The 13,951-nt window shown below is 41.4% G+C and overlaps 1 protein-coding gene across 1 annotated transcript; it reads left to right on the top strand.

Annotated features, from left to right (window-relative positions):
- The first annotated feature begins 172 nt into the window (after positions 1 to 172).
- On the top strand, positions 173 to 12,458 carry FAM199X (family with sequence similarity 199, X-linked). The gene is made up of 6 exons (XM_060756009.2): positions 173 to 528; positions 3,885 to 4,104; positions 5,184 to 5,333; positions 5,594 to 5,755; positions 7,592 to 7,855; positions 9,628 to 12,458. Exons 1-6 carry the CDS (start codon positions 305 to 307, stop codon positions 9,796 to 9,798), a joined length of 1,191 nt encoding a protein of 396 aa, XP_060611992.2. The 5' UTR covers positions 173 to 304; the 3' UTR covers positions 9,799 to 12,458.
- The last annotated feature ends 1,493 nt before the right edge of the window (positions 12,459 to 13,951 follow it).

Below are 13,951 nucleotides of genomic sequence, written 5' to 3'. Positions count from 1 at the left end.
TCGCTGTGGGGCTGCTTCCGGATTCCCGGGGAATGTTCTCTCGCTTGCTCTCGCGCGTCCCCTGCTGGATGGATCAGGAAACGCAAGCAAACAAGGGGCGCAGTTCGGGCTCCTTGCCTGTGGGTGTCGCTGTGGGGAAGGAGGCGAAAGGCGCTTTCCCCAAGGAAGCGGAAGCGCGGTGACGCACTTCCTTCGGCCCGGCCGGCGCCTGAGTGTTGTGTCATGGCGGCCGGCTGAGGAGGGGCTGTTTCTCCTTCTCCCTCTCTCTGACTCTGTCTCTGTCTCTGGGCTTCTCTTCGCGGCCATGTCGGCAGTGGGCGAGGAGGCGCAGAAGTGGTCCTTGGCGGGCGAGGAGCCGCGCTTCTCCACGCCCACGCCGCCCTCGCGCCTCGGGCTGGGCCTGGGCCTGGGCTGCAGCGCCGAGGAAGGCCCCGCCGGGCTGGACTTCGTCAGCGACTTCGGCTGCCACCTCTCCTCCTCCTCCTCCTGCCACCGCACCGACCCGCTCCGGCGCCTCCACGGGCACCGGTACGAGACTCAGGAAAGGGCCATGCTCCGGGCAGGGGAGCAGGCCTCCCTTCGCTCACACTGCGATTGCCTCTCTATTCCAGGCCTGGGCCAAATTGGGCACTCCCCCCCCCCTCCCTCCCCCCCTCCCGCCCTGCCTTTTCCCCCTCAGCCACTTAAGCAGGGACACCTCAGCAAGCAAGAGTCCAAAATTGGCAGGCAAGCTCAGGCCTATTATGCAAGAATACCTCAGCAGGCAAGAGTCCAAAAGTGGCAGGGAAATTTGGGCTCTCCCTCCTGGTGTTTTGGACCCCAATCCCCACCATTCCTAACAGCCTCAGGCCTGTTATGCAGGAACACCTCAGCAAGCAAGAGTCCAAAATTGGCAGGCAAACTTGGGCCCTTCCTCCACGGGCACAGGTACGAGCCTCAGGAAAGGGCCAGGCTCCAGGGAGGGGAACAGGCCTCGCCAGGCAGGCCTCCCTTCACTCACACTGGGATTGCCTCTATTCCTGGCCTGGGCCAGATTGGGCCCTCCCTCCCTCTGGGTGGTTTGGACTCCAACTCCCACCATTCCTAACAGCCCCAGGCCCCTGCCTCCCCCCCCCCCAGCCACTTAAGCAAGAACAACTCAGCAAGCAAGAGTCCAAAAGTGGCAGGCAAACTTGGGCCCTCCCTCCCTCTGGGTGTTTTGGGCTTCAACTCCCACCATTCCTAACAGCCTCAGGCCTGTTATGCAGGAACACCTCAGCAGGCAAGAGTCCAAAAGTGGCAGGGAAATTTGGGCTCTCCCTCCTGGTGTTTTGGACTCCAATCCCCACCATTCCTAACAGCCTCAGGCCTGTTATGCAGGAACACCTCAGCAGGCAAGAGTCCAAAAGTGGCAGGCAAACTTGGGCCCTCCCTCTGGGTGTTTTGGGCTTCAACTCCCACCATTCCTAACAGCCTCAGGCCTGTTATGCAGGAACACCTCAGCAGGCAAGAGTACAAAAGTGGCAGGCAAATTTGGGCCCTCCCTCCCTCTGGGTGGTTTGGACTTCAACTCCCACCTTTCCTAGTAGTCCCAGGCCCCTTCCTTTTCTCCCTCAGCCACTTAAGCAGGAACACCTCAGCAAGCAAGAGTCCAAAAGTGGCAGGCAAACTTGGGCCCTCCCTCCAGGTGTTTTGGACTCCAACTCCCACCATTCCTAGTACTCTCAGGCCCTTTCCTTTTCTCCCTCAGCCACTTAAGCAGGAACACCTCAGCAAGCAAGAGTCCAAAAGTGGCAGGCAAATTTGGGTTCTCCCTCCAGGTGTTTTGGACTCCAACTCCCACCATTCCTAACAGTCTCAGGCCTATTAAGCAGGAATATCTCAACAAGCAAGAGTCCAAAAGTAGTAGGCAAACTTGGGCCCTCCCTCCAGGTGGTTTGGACTCCAACTCCCACCATTCCAAGTACTCCCAGGCCCCTTCCTTTTCTCCCTCAGCCACTTAATCAGAAACACTTCAGCAAGCAAGACTCCAAAAGTGGCAGGCTAAAACCCCCAAAAGGAAGGGGCTTGAGGCTGTGAGGAATGGTGGGAATTGGAGTCCAAAACTCCTGGAGGGAGGGCCCAAGTTTGCCCATGCCTGGACTAGTCCTTCCCCCCAAACCCCTGATAGTTCCAGTGATATAGGCTCTGGGTTTGCAAAACCACAGCATGGCTGTTGGGAACAATGTGTTAGGTAGAAAAATAATGTATTAGGGTTAGGGTTATTGTTTATCATCATCATCATCATCATACTATTACTGTCATCGTAATCATCATTATTATTGACATTATTTTAATGTAGGATTATATGAATGTTTGAACCATTTGGAGCCCAGGTTGTTGTTGTTATAATCATCATTACCATTATTATTGTTTTATCATCATCATATTATAATTATTATTGACATTATTTTAATTTAGGATTATAGGAGTGTTTGAGCTATTCGGGGCCCAAGTTGTTGTTGTAATCATTACCATTATTATTGTTTTATTATTATCATCACATCATCATCATCATTGACATTATTTTAATGTAGGATTGTATGTGTGTTTCAGCTGTTTGGGGCCCAAGTTATTACTAGTATTATTATTATTATTAGCAGCAGCATCATTTCAATACAGGATTATATGGGTGTTTCAGCTGTTTGGGCCCCATGTTATTACTAGTATTATCATTATTATTAGCATAATCATCATTTGAATATAGGTGTATATGGGTATTTGAACTGTTCATGAAATGCAATAAATATTTAAAACTATGCTGAAGAGTAAAACACGCATACAATTCATTATATGTCTGCATATAGGTGCTCAGTAAAAGTTTTCTCCCCCAATATATGTTGAAATCAAACTCTGTTGTTGCTCCCTGAAACTGGCTGGAGCTATGGGTCACTTAGGGGACAATTGAATATTTAGCAGAGGAAAGACTTCTACAAAATGGTCCTAACTGATTTGTGAAATACCTTGAAGCTGTTAGGCAGACATTTAAAGCTCAATGAGCAACCGTTTCACTGATCTGTTCTTCAGTCGGCTTTGTGGGAAGTATTTTCAGGGAATGCAGATGCCTGGAGACTACTTGGGTGCTCGTGATGGGCACAAACGACTTAAGCAGATATTATATTATTATTATTATTATCTTTATTTGTACCCCGCTAGCATCTCCCGAAGGACTCGATGCGGCTTACATAGGCCAAGGCCTCAAAACACAACGTAACATTACAACACCTAAAGCAAATTAAAAACAGTTAAAGCAATATTAAACAACAAGCAATAAACAATACACCAAGACACAATAAAACTGGACCGGGCCAGAGTAATGGGTACAGAATTAAAAGTGCTGATGTGACAGGTGATATGTAAGGATTATAGGGTGTGTGCAGTGTGCGGCAATCTCAATGCTAATAAAGTGCTTCTGGGACTTGTTATTGGAGTTTTCCTATTCTGGAAAGACACATCGGAACAGCCAGGTCTTCCAAGTTCTTTCTGAAGACTGCCAATGTAGGGGCCTGTCTAAGATCTTTTGGGGGGTGTTCCAGAGTCAGGGAGCCACCACAGAAAAGGCCCTGTCCCTCGTCCCCACCAGATGCGCCTGTCACGCTGGCGGGATCACGAGCAGGGCCTCTCCGGATGAACGAAGAGTGTGCGTGGGTTCATAAACGGAGATACGGTCATGCAGGTAGGATGGTCCCAAACTGTTTAGGGCTTTGTAGGTAAGCACCTGCACCTTAAATTGGGCTGAACAGCTATTCACTGTTGATGATTGTGTGGCCCAGCTTTCAAACAAACTAGCTGTCTTTAGGCTGAAGCATTAGGTGTTCCCCAAGGACAGAGGTTAACAGTGGCAGCTCTTTCATTCTGTTTTGCAGGTGGAACTTGACCTCGTGCGGCACAAGTGTAGCAAGTTCCGAATGCAGCGAAGAACTTTTTTCTTCCGTTTCGGTTGGCGACCAGGACGATTGTTTCTCCCTGTTGGATGACCAGGAGTTGACGTCTTTTGACTTGTTCCCAGAGGGGAGTGTCTGCAGCGATGTCTCTTCCTCTATCAGCACGTATTGGGACTGGTCAGACAGCGAGTTTGAATGGCAGGTAAAAATCCTTACGCACTTCAAATAAGGGGAAGGATTTTGGGTCGCCTTTCCAAAGATGAGCTGTTAAGAGTTCACATAACCGGATTGGGTGGAAAAATCCCTTCCCAACAGCACACTTAGAGCAGTGCAGGACTATAATTCAAGAAAGACTGGACATACATATTACTTTTATACAGCAAATATGGAGACAATTTTCAGTCATGGGTTTTCTGCTGTAGAAGAGAGTTGTTAAAAGTAGGAAAGTGGAAATGAAGTGATACATGAAAGGACTAACAAGTAATAAGTGAAAAATGAACAGACAATGAGCAAGAAGCTCATAGATTAGTTAGTAGGTATTTGTTTAGAATGAATATAGGTAGTATGTTGTAGATATAGGTGTGTTAGTTTTGCGTCTCCTTGTGGGGAGAAAAAGTGGAGTATAAGCAATAATAATAATGATTTACCTTTGTATATAATGAAAAATAGTTTTTTATACCAATTTTAATTTTATTTTGTGGTGTTGTATTTTACAAGTATTTTTTAAAATAAAAACACAAGGGAGATTGCCATACTATAATTGTTACATTATAAATAAGCACTGGATTGGTTTTCTTTCATTACAGTTTACCTGGAAGTGTTCCAGATTATAGCTATTAATATTATTAGAGCTTGCAATATTTCTGCAATTATCTTTCTTTTCCTAGATGATCAAAATCTTGTTGTTTGTTTTGTTTTTGTTTTTTAGCATTTTAGAATTATTGTTATCAGTATTCTTATTATTTGGATTTTATTTCATTTGCGATAGCTTATGTAATCATATTTTGGTAAATCAAATGGTCCATTCTCTGATCTTATATTCATTTCAGAAATACCAGGATTTAAATTCATTTTATTGTGTGTGTGTGTGTGTGTGTGTGTTTTAATTGCTCACTGCTAGAGAAGATATAGAATCGGTGACAGCTTAGTAAATCAGCATCTATGTAAATCCCATTAATTATGCTTTAATTAGAATTTGATTTCACCTTTCGATTCAATTAGTGACTTGTTGAGATGCTTTATTCTGAAATCAGATTTCCTTTTCTTCTCTGCCATTACCAGTTGCCTGGCAGTGATATTGCAAGTGGAAGTGACGTGCTTTCGGACATCATACCCAGCATCCCAAGCTCTCCTTGCCTGCTTCCAAAAAAGAAAAACAAACACAGGAATCTTGATGAGCTCCCATGGAGTGCAATGACTAACGATGAACAGGTAAAACTTTGCAGGTGCAGGATAGAGGAGCCTTCATCCTTACAAGCCTCCCCCCTTATCTCTTTCTAGGCATCTTACATTGAGAAAGGACTAAAATCATTTACACCCACTTATTCATCAAATATGTCAATGTATATAAAATAGAAAACTTTACTTTTTAATTTCTGTGTTTATACACTTTTTTTACACATAGAGCAACAGTGTTAACTAACCAATGGCCTATATATTATATGCAGTACTAACCAACCTTTTTCTTTTAGGTTGAATATATTGAATATCTGAGTCGTAAAGTCAGCACAGAGATGGGGCTTCGAGAGCAGCTGGATATTATTAAAATCATTGACCCCACTGCTCAGATTTCTCCTACGGACAACGAGTTTATTATCGAACTCAATTGCCTGACTGATGAAAAACTGAAACAGGTAGGTTAAACTTATTTTTAAAGTCAAATGTTGGTTTTCTTGATCTGTAATAGTGCTTAATGCACTTATAAATACATTGTTATTCCAAGATACTGCAAAAGAGTTTTGGTTTCTTTAATGGCATATGTCTGGGAGATTGAAGTGCAAGCTAGAGTCGAGCACGTGATTTGGTCTAATATTGGAGAATATTTTTTAAAACTTTAGCATCATTAGAACAACAAAACAGGACTCTTAATAGCACTATGTAACAAAATTTGTTTTTTTTTTTCTGCTCCTGGTTTGAAAGTATTATTTCATGTTATTGTGCAGTACTCACTTTGAAAGTAGTTGTTCTCCTCCAGAAACTTCGTTTTTGTGGCTGCCACAGACTATATTGAATTGGTTGAGACATGAATTGGTTGAGATACTGGCTGTCCCGTGCCACACGTTGCTGTGACCCAGTCTGTGTAGATGTGTTTTGTGTGTGTATATATTTGTGTATATGTGTATATACATGTGTGTGTGTATATTTGTGGTTTTGCGCATACGTTATAATGTATTTTTGTTTTGTTTTTTGGCCTTTTAAGTCCCTTCTGCTGTGTTTTTCAGTGTTTTTATGAGTGATGGTCACTTGTTGGCCTGATAGGTGTCTTGTGTCCAAATTTGGTGTCAGTTCATCCAGTGGCTTTTGAGTTATGTTACTCCCACAAACGAACATTACATTTTTATTTATATAGACTAGCCATCCCCTGCCACGCGTTGCTGCAGCCCAGTCTGCGTATATGTGTTTTGTGTGTGTTTATATGTATGTATTTGTGTATATGTGTGTTTGCGTATATATATGTGGTTTTGTGCACCACGCGTTGCTGTGGCCCAGTCTATGTATATGTGTTTTGTGTGTGTATATATTTGTGTATATGTGTGTTTGCGCATATGTGTGTGTGTGTGTGTGGTTTTCGGCATGCACTGTAATATAATTTTTGGTTTTTGGCCTTTTAAGTCTCTTCTGCTGTGTTTTCCAGTGTTTTTATGAGTGATGGTCACTTGTTGACCTGATAGGTGTCTTGTGTCCAAATTTGGTGTCAATTCATCCAGTGGCTTTTTAGTTATGTTAATCCCACATTACATTTTTATTTATATATATTAAAAACTATAGCAAATTGTGCTTCAGGATGTCCGTCCTGCAAAAACCAAAGTTTTTGTAGTTTAATAAACTTTATTATTTATTCATTTATTTATTTACTTTGCTTGTATACCGCAGTTTCTCAGCCCGTAGGCGACTCAACGCGGTTCACAGCATAGCAAAAACAATCATAACAAAATAGCAGAACGATTTAAAACCATGAAAGCACAATATACAATAATGGCACATCAACAACAACGCAACAACGTCTCGTAACTAAAATCGTGATCCAATTCGTCGTCTATAATTCCGTTCCTATATTCATCATATTCATTGCACCGTTTATCTGAATGCCTGTTCGAACAACCAGGTTTTTAGCTTTTTCCGAAACACCATTAACGTCGGAGCTGATCTTTCCCCATGTTTTAATGCTAGATCCAATTAGGAAATGATATTTGTAATCCAGGAACAAACATCGTTCTACATCATCAGGCTTGATGTTTAGGGGATTTTATCTCATAACTTTTTTCTTGCAGATAGAACTGTTAGATTTGGGAATGTATTATAGCAAAATTCTCCAGTTAGCTTTTTTTTTTTTTTTTGGAACCAATTAAAGCACATAATGAAGGGAATCCCATGTAAAGTATGTTACATATTCAGTTTTCCAGAAACCATTATCCCGAATTTCATGCATTTGGTGTTGCTCTTCTTCCACTCCGTCTCCTCTTGCTCAGGTCCGGAATTACATCAAGGAGCATGGCCCTCGGCAGCGGTCAGCGCGGGAGAACTGGAAGCGGAGCGGCTACAGTTGCGGGAGTGCCAGCGGGGTCAGCGGGGCCAGCGCCAGCAGCAGCAGCGCCAGCATGGTCAGCTCCGCCAGCAGCAGCGGTGGCTCCAGCGCAGGCCACTCGGGCTCCAACTCCAGCGCCAACATGAGCCGGGCCCACAGCGACAGCAACCTCTCCGCCAGCGCTGCCGAACGCATCCGGGATTCAAAAGTAAATGCTTCACCTTCTGTGATCATAAGCATACACATCCTGCTAGTATTGATTTTTAATTTTCTTTTAAATCTCCAAATCAGTACTCCTTCAGTTTAATAATAATAATAATGTATTATTTATTTACTTACTGTATTTGTATACTGCCTTTCTCAGCCAGCTGGCAACTCATAATAATAATAATAATAATAATAATAATAATAATAATAATAATAATAATTTTACCCACCTCTCCTCATGATTCACAGCACAGTCCAAACACAAGTGTTGCGAAAATTGTACAAACACACATATCGAAATGCAGTTCTAGAAAAGATACATATTAAAGTGTATTTCTACATATTAATAATAATAATAATTTTATTTCTTACCCGCCTCTCCTCAAGGTGGGTTGCAGCACAGTAAAAACACACAAATATTGCCAAAGTTCTATAAACACACATATTAAAAGATATATATTAAATACACAGCTCAGAGATTAAAACACACAATGTGAGTTTCTAGATCCTGTAGGTTTGTTCATAAGTTGAATTTGTATGGAAGTTGGAATCCTTCACATTTCTTAAGAGTAACTCCAGCCAAATATATATTTATATATATTTAAAGATATTTAATTCTGTATTAATGTTTAAATATATGTAGGCTTTAAATTGCACTGAAATGTTTTTAATGTATGCCACTTTGGAGAAAAAGTGGGGTATAAATAAATAAAATAACAAGAATGGATGTTTTCTATGTTGTTCCCTGTTCTTCTTGTCTTTTCCTTTAGCACTTCTTCATTAAACATTCATCTTGCTAGTGCTTATTTAGGTTATTTTTTAAAACACTTTCCCCTCTTATCAAATTGTAATTATTTTAATTATTGCCTACATATAATGCAAAGGTTTTGTTTAATCTGTTAATAAATTAGTATTGTGCAGATAGTGTGTGTATCACTATCATTCTTTCCCATGTGAATGATCCAAATCTAATTAGGGGATACCAGAGATTCTTAAGTGAGGGGTTAATAAGTATTACAAAGTGTGTGTGTGTGTGTGTGTATGTATATATGTATATATGTGTGTGTGTGTGTGTGTATATATACACACACACATACATACATACACTAACCGTCCCCTGCCACGCGTTGCTGTGGCCCAGTCTGTGTATATGTGTTTTTTGTGTGTATATATTTGTGTATATGTGTATATATGTGTGTTTGAGCATATATGTGTGTGTGTTTGTGTGTGTGTGTGTGTGTGGTTTTGCGCATGTGTTGTAATGTAATTTTTGGTTTTTAGCTTTTTAAGTCCCGCTGTGTTTTCTAGTGTTTTTATGAGTCATGGTCACTCATTGGCCTGAGAGGTGTATTGTGTCCAAATTTTGTATCCATTCATCCAGTATTTTTTGAGTTATGCTAATCCCACAAACGAACATTATATATATGTGTGTGTGTATGGGAGGTAATAATAGTATTTTTACTTAACAAGTTCTGAAGTCTCATCTTCTTGAAATCTGTGTGTGTGTTTATTAGTTTGTTATTAGATTACGTTAACTGACATTGTGATTGTTTTACAAACGTCTATGTGTTTTACTGTATTTTGTGTGTTCCGCTGCACTACCATGTGCTTTTGTAAGCTGCCAAAGTCCCTGTGATGGGATGTAAATAAAGTTGTTGTCAGTACTGTTATTATTATTAGAGTTAAAGGCAAAGTTCGTTTGTCCATTTTGACTATTTCGCAGGCTCTTTGCGCTCTATCCAAAGCCTTTCAATGTCCTTTTTATTTCGACAGAAACGTTCTAAGCAGCGCAAGCTCCAGCAAAAGGCTTTGCGGAAGAGGCAGCTGAAGGAGCAGCGGCAGGCCCGGAAGGAGCAGCTGAGCGGCTTGTTCCTCAACGAGGAAGTCCTCTCTCTCAAAGTGACTGAGGAGGACCACCAAGGAGACGTGGATGTTTTGATGTGAGAGGGAGTCTGCGGATAATCCTTGTCGGCGTTCTTTCTAAGCCTTAAAACCTATTCATATTTTTTACATATGTCCATACGTACGCCTATTCCACACTTTCAGTTGGAGTTTGGACTCGCTGTTGCGTATCTCCTACATCACTCATTTTTTTTGGTTAATGTTGAAAAGAATGGCTTATTTTCCCCAAGTGAGATAAGAATTCGAGAGGGTATTCTTTTTAAAAAATCTATCTAGGCTAATCTATTTTGCTTTCAAACGTTTGCATATTCTGTTTCTGGGAACATTGTAGAACGGATGTGTTTCTTGGATCAAAAGGTCTTTGCCTCCAGCTCATTTAGGACTGTTTGCAGGAATCACTAATATCGTTTCTCGTTTGCTGTTGGGAATATATTATCCAAGCATTGTGCTGTATGGAAAGCCCTTTTGAGGTGTCCTGTAGTCACCTAATGAATGCATGACTTAGGAAATGTCAGCAAAATTCCAGTATCTGCAACGCATGGTGACCTGTGAGGGTCTGTTGTCAAACAGGCACTTTTCTGCTTGTTAGGAAGTGCAAAAGCTATTTGAGAGTGTTAGTCAGTGCTGAGCCTGGAGGGAAGGTCATTGCATTATGATGTGCAACCCTGATTTAGTATAAAGGAATGGTAACAGCATGCCTAGTAAAAAAAAAAAATCCACATTTTTCTCCCTGTGTGTATATATTCTTGTGTTAACCTCTTTCCCGTAGTTTCATGGTGCCTTAACATTATTTGAGATGTTTAAATGGTGAGAAAGAAGTGATTAAAAGGAACAGAAAGCAGATCCTTCACAAAAATGCTTATTATATTAACCCATTCATCTTTTGGAAATAGAAAAAAACAACAACTAGCTGCCATCTTATGACTTCCAAGTTATGATTAAATACAATATAAAATACACCATTAAAATCCTACATAAATCATTAAAATGCTTCATATGTCAATAATGTGATACACCCTTAAAATACTCCATAAGATACTGCATGGACTAGCACCTGCATAATTAAAAACCAGGTAAAACCAAGTAAATTCAGGATTTTAAAGCAGGGAACACCTTGGATATAAACATTCACTATTAGTTAAAAGCATCCCCAGCACAGTCGACTGCAAAATCAGAAATTAGGATTTTCTGTGCTGCCAGGGCAAAAAAGAGACACCTTGGGAGTAACCACAGGGTTAGTGTCAGCCAAGAACATGACAATCTTTTCTGACACTGGATTGGTTTGAGGGAGATAAAGAAAGAGGCCCCAGGATTTTAGTTCTTGAGAACAGAGAGGGAGGCAAATCCTCAATTTCCGAGGCCCCGCAAACACATAAACAAAGAGTTGTGAAGACTTGCCTAATTTTTGGAAATGTGAGCTTAGTCAGGTGGATAGCCCTATCGTGGTCAAGTTTGTACAGACTGAACCAGTGGGAAAATTTGGAGTTATTCATAGCCTGCTCTCTTGGTGTTTTGGACTTCAACTCCCACAATTCCTAACAGCCTCAGGTCATTTCCTTTTCACCCTCAGCAGCCTCAGGCCCTTTCCTTTCCTCCCTCAACCACTTAAGTGGCTGAGAAGGAAAAGGAAGGGACCTGATGTTGTTAGGAATTGTGGGAGTTGGAGTCCAAAACATCAAGATGGAGGGCCCAAGTTGGCCCATGCCTGTTCTAGAAACTCTTTTTCAACCAGCTGCAAAACAAAGTCAAGGATGTTGCACTCCAATTCTTTGTATTTATAAGAGCATCATCCTGACATTTTAATAAAATGTTTTCTTTGGTGTTTATTATTATTTTTCTACATGACGATCAAAGAAAATCTGTAAAGTTTTCCAGAAAATAATAATAATATCTCTATCATAAAATTGTATATGTATATATAGGAATGTAAAATCCTTATAAAGCCTGGTGAACAGTAGTTGTAGAAAATCTTAGAGCGCATTATTTGGTATGAAAAACAACAACAAAAAGTCTATTTACTCATATCTTCCTCCCTTTGGGCAGAGCGATTGTAGAAATACTCGCTAACCCCATTAATGGCCTTATGGCTGTCACGTCAACACGACTTTGGAAGCATTGGTTGCATTCTTTGCTGTACTTTGCACAAAATTTTGGACAAAAATCCCAGAAACGATGCAGAAGCAGGCCGTGATCGTGACTTGAGTTCTGGCCATTGTATTGTCCTGGAACACATGACGCAGAAAGAAGAGAAATGCGTGTTTCAAATAGGTTTTGCGACGTAGTTGTGAATCGCTTCGTAACAGCCAATGTTACCGGCGTCCTAAAGATGACATATTTCTTAACCAAAGCAAAATAGGAGAATATAATTCAGATGGTCTAAAAAAGATATAGATATATATATATATAGATATATATATATTAAATCTGGACTGTTTTTCCAGAATTTCTGCTAAAGAAATGTATGCTGAAATGCAGTTTTAAATTCAACTGTTTACTGTACATTCTGTATCTACTTGCTATAATGTTAATAGAATATTCCCCATTTTTTCTTTCTCTTTTGATGTTGTGAAGGATTTAACACATTGTTATAAAATATTGGCAAACATCTTACCCCCCCCCCAAAAGCTCTAATTGTATATGAAGATAGTCACACAAATATGGTAGTTTGAGATGGCATTAAAAACGAGGCAAACCTAATGCAACTGGTTGTGTGCGGTGTCATGTTTGGAAAGGATCTTGCAAAGTGGATTGAGGTGGTTGGTGCGTGTTGTGCTTTGCTGAGTTATTTATTTATTTGTTTACAGTATGTATATTCCGCCCTTCTCACCAAAGGGGACTTGGGGCGGATCACAGAACATGTACATGGCAAACATTCAGTGCTGTTAAACAGACAGGACAGACAACAGATAGAGGCATAAGTCAGCATTTTTCCCAACTTCGGCGTCCTGAAGGTTGTGCTTGATTCTGGCCACAGGAAGGTGCTGTTGCTCCATCCTCTACGACCAAGACCCTTTAATCACATACTTCTGCCTCTCTTTGATCGCTGGCATTTTCTGATATTTCCTTTTTGTGGTGCTGTAAAATACCTCCCCGCTTTAAGTTGTGCCTAATTTCTCTACTCACAGCTGTTTTTGAATGGCTTAGGTGGACAGTGAGTTGGGCTGAAGGTTGGGTGCTCATCCTGATCTGGGCTTCGAACTGCCAACCTTTTGATTGGTGTGATCTTATAGCTGCTAGAGATTAACCAGTTGTGCTGAGATGCAGCCACATATTTATCTACTAAGCAGTACCTATTTATGTACTCATGTCATTTTTTTCAAAACAGCTAGGTAAGCAGAAGCTGGGCTAAAGGCCAGGAGTTCACCCTGACCTGGGCTTCGAACTGCAAACCTTTCAATTGGTGTGATCTATTGCTGCTGGAGATTAACCAGCTGTGCTGAAGCCTGGCCACCTATGTATCTACTGAATGATATCTATTTATCTACTCATATTGCTGTTTTTGAAACTGCTAGGTGGACAGAAGCTGGGCTAAAGGCCAGGAGTTCACCCTGACCTGGGCTTTTGAACTGCCAACCTTTCAGCTGGTGTGATCTATTGTTGCTGGAAATTAACTAGCTGTGCCAAAGACTGGCCACCTATTTATCTACTGAGCAATACCTATTTATCTACTCACATTGCTGTTTTTGAAACTGCTAGTTGGACAGAAGCTGAGCAAAGGCTAGAAGTTCACCCTGACCTGGGCTTTGAACTGCAAACCTTTCAATTGGTGTGATCTATTGCTGCTGGAGATTAACCAGCTGTGCTGAAGCCTGGCCACCTATTTATCTACTGAATGATATCGATTTATCTACTCATATTGCTGTTTTTTAAACTGCTAGGTAGGCAGAAGCTGGGCTAAAGGCCAGGAGTTCACCCTGACCTGGGTTTCGAACTGCAAACCTTACGATTGGTGTGATCTTATAGCTGCTAGAGATTAACCAGTGTGATCTATTGTTGCTGGAGATTAACTAGCTGTGCTGAAGCCCAACCACCTTTTTATCTCTTGAGCGGTACCTATTTATCTACTCACATTGCTGTTTTTTGAAACTGCTAGGTAGGCAGAAGCTGGGCTAAAGGCCAGGAGCTCACCCTGACTGGGGCTTCGAACTCTCAACCTTTCAACTGGCAAGATTTACTGTAGCTGGCGGTTAACCTG

This window comes from Anolis sagrei, chromosome 10 (assembly GCF_037176765.1).
Source record: "Anolis sagrei isolate rAnoSag1 chromosome 10, rAnoSag1.mat, whole genome shotgun sequence".
Taxonomy (NCBI): domain Eukaryota; kingdom Metazoa; phylum Chordata; class Lepidosauria; order Squamata; family Dactyloidae; genus Anolis; species Anolis sagrei.
Note: the sequence above shows the minus strand (reverse complement) of the source record. Positions and strands in the feature narration are given on the sequence as shown.